The 4,876-nt window shown below is 37.1% G+C and overlaps 1 protein-coding gene across 1 annotated transcript; it reads right to left on the bottom strand.

The window, feature by feature from the left end:
* Positions 1-2,530: 2,530 nt before the first annotated feature.
* Positions 2,531-4,144, bottom strand: LOC101292461 (probable glycerol-3-phosphate acyltransferase 3-like). Its single transcript, XM_004289499.1, has 2 exons — positions 3,575-4,144; positions 2,531-3,442 (listed from the first exon to the last, which is right to left on the bottom strand). The coding sequence occupies exons 1-2, from the start codon at positions 4,103-4,105 to the stop codon at positions 2,531-2,533; spliced, it is 1,443 nt and encodes a 480-aa protein (XP_004289547.1). The 5' UTR covers positions 4,106-4,144.
* Between the last annotated feature and the right edge of the window lie 732 nt (positions 4,145-4,876).

Raw genomic sequence — 4,876 nt, 5'->3', positions numbered from 1 at the left:
GAACATGTTATGCTTCTTTCAGAACTCAGTGCTTTTTAATCCTTTTTTTTTTGGGGGTTTTGAAATTCCATTTCATACAACCTAAACTAACAGGGAAGCGGTTGCCTTCATAATCAACCAACTGATCCCCACAAAACAAAAAATGATTTATCATCAATTGGATGAGTGTTCTATATTTTGTAACTTTTGTTTAACTAATATATTCAGGATAGCCTCAGCTCACCTAATTTCTCTTTCTTGGTGTAACAACAATTGGTTACGAATCTGGAATATTTTCTACAGCACTGATCTAAACACGAGCTTGAAATATAGGAGCAAACACAGCAGGTACAACTAGGACATATGTCTCGGAAAAAATATTGTACATAAGCTCTGGTGTGATCATGTGCACACCATTATTTGTTCTATGTTACTTGTATGATAACTAACTCTTTTGTATAAAAATAACAATGTATCCTTTTGTTCTGTAACAGTGTAAGTTATATTTTCGGTACTCCGTAATAGTAGCAATGCCTAAACCCCGCAGCAGGGCGCAGGCTACCTATCTAGTGTTATATAGTAAATGTTGGTTGAATGTTAGTTGCAAAACCGAGGATTCTTATAAGGTTTGCAATACATTGTATCATCAAATATAAGGGTTTGTCTATCATACCATATATATTGTAAATGTGTCTAATTGTATGACACATGAGGGCTTTTAAATGGGTAAATGGTTATTACATTATCATTTAGTTACTTTTTTAATTAATGATAACCACACATTTTGTAAGACATGTTATACTATACCATATGACATACTAAATTTTTTCCAAATATAGACGTGTGATCAAAGTATGGGATACCCCACCACATCGGGAAAAGAAAAAGAAAAAGAAAAAAAAAGGATACTCTGGCGGAGAGAAAGGCTAGCTAAGAAAGGCTTAGAGTATCTTTATCAGACTCTCTATTTTAGCTTTTTATCTATTTTAGAAAGCGTGTTTAACTTTTTGGGTATTTTAGGAGCTTCAGCAAACTAACCAAAGTTTAGCTATTTTTACTTTTAGCTATCTCGCTAGCTACATATAACTAGGTCAGCCTATTAATTGACCTCGATCTTCTTCAATGCGTGCAACTGAAGTCTTCAAGTCCCATGTATACGTGAACCATAGAATGTGTACAACGTGTAGTTTGATGGTTAGGTTTAGTTTCATTAATTTCAATTGCAGTATGTAGAACTTCAAAATTATGATTTAACTTTACAATTATAATCTTTTGTCATGACTTGTACGTAACAATTTAGTACAGAAAATATAAACCGTTAATTTACAAAAAAAATACCAAGCCATCTTCACATCTAAAAATATTCTCCCCAAATTGGCAACATATGTACAATTCATTATCTTCTTAAAGAAAACATACAATTCATTCATTATGTTCTCAATAAAAAAAAAAACATACAATTCATTATTCATGCATTCAACAAACTAACGAAGGGGGAGCTGGGAGTTGAGTGAACCATATATATCAGCCCCTATCAACTTGAAAACCCTTCTGCGTAGTGCCACCTGATTGAAATACCCCCAAAAAAGGTGACTCCTGATTGATCATAGATACCTTCTTTTTTCTTTTTTCTTTTTAAGACGATTCATAGACCTACATATCTTTGTAAATTTATGTACATATTTGGTTTCGGCAAGATCGAGTTCGCATAATTTTGTTTTTTTTTATTATTATTATTTATAAACCGATAAGCATGCATGTTGCAAAACCTGCCAAGCATGAGCTAAAAGGGACCCTGTTAGAATCATAAGGTAGTCAGTCCTTTGATTTTAGAATAATTTACCAATAAGGGTCTTTTTTACATTAGCTTTACATACAAATTAAGCTGGACCTAACATGTGTATTGTAGGTCGGAAAGGTGCACAATAATACGGGGACTAATAGGCTACCAGCTGCTAATTAAGTAGGGAAGTATGCCTTAACAATATAACACCTACACTGTGTAGCCAGAAAAATAAACTAGGAGGGTCAAAATTTAGTGCTTCCTACATCGTCTATATTCGAGTAGTTTGTATCGCTCAACCATTACTAATTTGAATAAAAAGTATATAAAATATCCATGATGATTGTTCATAGTTTAAGTCATTTTTTCAGATGGTAAGGTAGCATGTAATATTAATTAGTCTAAACATCAAACTTTACACTAATTATGTAATATAAACATGAATGGTGTGATTGTATTAACCTATCATGGATTGTATGAAAAAGTGAGAGAGGTCATTTAAACCCTCTCACACTCATGTGGCTACGCCACTGCCTACACACAAAGCTTGTTAATTTAGTAGAGAAATATGTGCCTGAAAATATAATTGTTCTTTTAAACGCAAAAACATTGTTGTGCCCTAGAGAAAGGAAAACAACAATTTATTGTATTCGATAAAAAGAAAATTATAGTATACATCAAACTTTACACGAAACACAGAAGAGAAAATAAAAAAATTTGTCGTGCCTGAGCTAAACGATAGGGGGATTGTTAAGCTCATGTTTTTGTTCATGCAGTAGTTGTACAACCAGCCCTGCCTTCATTTCCTGCCAAAATCAAGTACTTGTCTCTCCTTGTAAGCTTTGTACATTCAAACCCCAAAACCTTACCAAGCTCCCTTTGGACGTAGTTTGCCACATCAAACCTCGACGTCGACCCATCAGCACACGATGACACTTCCGATGACACCTTCTCCAGCAATTGAATCGTGTAGATCGGTGAAGGGTTGAGGAGGAAGAAGACCGGATCCAGACTCTTGAGCCCACCAGCCGTCGTACCATGAAACATGCTAACGTGGGTGTTAACGGCAACCGGAATAATTTCATCACTTATTTCTGAGAATAAGGGGCTGAACCTGAGTAGGTACGGCTCACGACATGTGGTTCCTTCTGGGCAAACCACCACGTCCCCTTGACTCAACAACCTCTCCATCATATCCTGATCCTGCTGCCGATTCCTAGTTAATCGGACAGTCTTGATCGGAGCCAGTATCTCCGATATCTTGCTCAGACTGTAGGTAACCGCATGGAGATTTTTCCCCAGTGAGAAACATAAGTACAGGGGGTCTAATAGTGTTCTATGGTTACAAACGTAGAGGACGCCTTTGGGTTTAGCATTTTGAACTACTAGAGGCTCGTTTGGAACAAGGGTCCGAGTCGTCTGTGGCGTCGTAACCGTCAGCCGAAGACCGGTGAAGGCGAGCAGAGGCGAGGACACGCAGTAGGGAAGCGATATACCGATGAGCAGTCTGACGACTGCAAGTACAAACCCAGCTGGCGCCCACATGAAGATTGCTACAGTCTCTAGTGGCGTTGGTTTGAGAGCGAGTCTGCCATCATGGAAGATGAGTTTATTTGGGTACTTCTCTCTCGGCAGGTTCTTCCAGCTCCTCTTATCAGAGCTTCTCACTCGGTAAACATCCTGCAGTAAAAAGAGATTAATCGAGCAATTTTAATCAATCTTACGATCTAATACTAATAGTAATTTACATCAAAGTAGCTAGGGTTTAAGATGAAAATTATGCATGTATAATTGTAATCCTTGTATATATACCTTGCAAGACGAGAATATTGGGTCATCAAGACGTTGGTTGAAGGAAGTAATGCCAATTATATCTGAACTACCCAATTTGTCGTCGCTACCATGTTCTTCCAAGACAGTCAAATTAATCGTCTTCTTATCTTCCATGAGACCCAAAAAGTATCCACCAAACACCTTTAGCTCCCTTCCAATCACCACATCAATCTCCAGATAGTCTTTCAAGAAGGTCTCGATCAAAACTTGAGGGAGATTACTGACGCCAACTTTCTTGTTCCCATATCTCTGAAGCACCTCAAAGCTTTCCAACCCAACATCTTCTAAGAAGAACTTAGGCAACACAGAGCTTCCAACTCTGAAGCTGTCCTTCTTAATCCCAAAGAAGCAGACCATGACCATCATTTTCAACCCTACTTTTTCACTTACCAAGAACGTAAGAGGGTACATAAGAAAAAGAACTAGGGCCCTTAGTAGAGTTCCAGCTTCAAAAGCCACAAGCATGAAGTAGGGGAACACAGAAGAAGATTTCAGCAAAGCTTCTTCCATGTTGAAGATGATGGGAGATTGGTTCGAGAAGTCTTGGCATCTATGGGTAAAATCATCGAACTCGTGTATATGACTCTTGGACTGGTTTGCATGGCCTTTGCTAGCACTTCTCTGAAAACGCTTGCTCTTCCGAAAGAAAATGCGATATAGAAAGAAAAATGGCTTGAAGAAAAAGCCCTTGGGCATTTTGATTTAGATATATTGGTTTCTAGCTCCAATACTACAGGTAGCTTTAGGTTATGCTATGTGATCTCAGAACCGCATATGCTACTTTTATACACTTGAAGATATAAGTACACCCTCAAGCTTTCCTTTTATTACAGCTAACTAATAATAATAGCATTCTAACTTGCATCATAAAAAAATATATGCAATAATAAAAATATAAAATGACATCCTGTCTGCTAATTAAGAGCCAGAGTGTTATTCCATATATATATATATATGAGGGTGCCCTTCCATTGAGGGATCCCTATTTTTGACTATTTCTAGGGATAAGGCATTACACCAACTTCCCGATCAAATTTTTGCATCTACACCGTTCAATTCCATTGGGTTATATGAGTAGATCATTTACAAATTTTCAGATAATTTAGTGATCGTTAACCCATTCAAAACTTTGATTTATTTTTAAAGATCTTGAACGGCCCAGGTTTGATATAACGTGTGTAACTTTTTGTTTAATCTAAATCATCCAACCTCATTAAATGACAGATCTAATAGTGTGGGCCTATCCCTAAAAGTGGCCAAAAATAGGGATCTCTCAATGGA

The sequence above is a fragment of the Fragaria vesca genome, linkage group LG1 (genome assembly GCF_000184155.1).
Source record: "Fragaria vesca subsp. vesca linkage group LG1, FraVesHawaii_1.0, whole genome shotgun sequence".
Taxonomy (NCBI): Eukaryota; Viridiplantae; Streptophyta; class Magnoliopsida; order Rosales; family Rosaceae; genus Fragaria; species Fragaria vesca.
The sequence above is the reverse complement of the archived record's forward strand: the minus strand, read 5'-3'. Positions and strand labels throughout refer to the sequence as shown.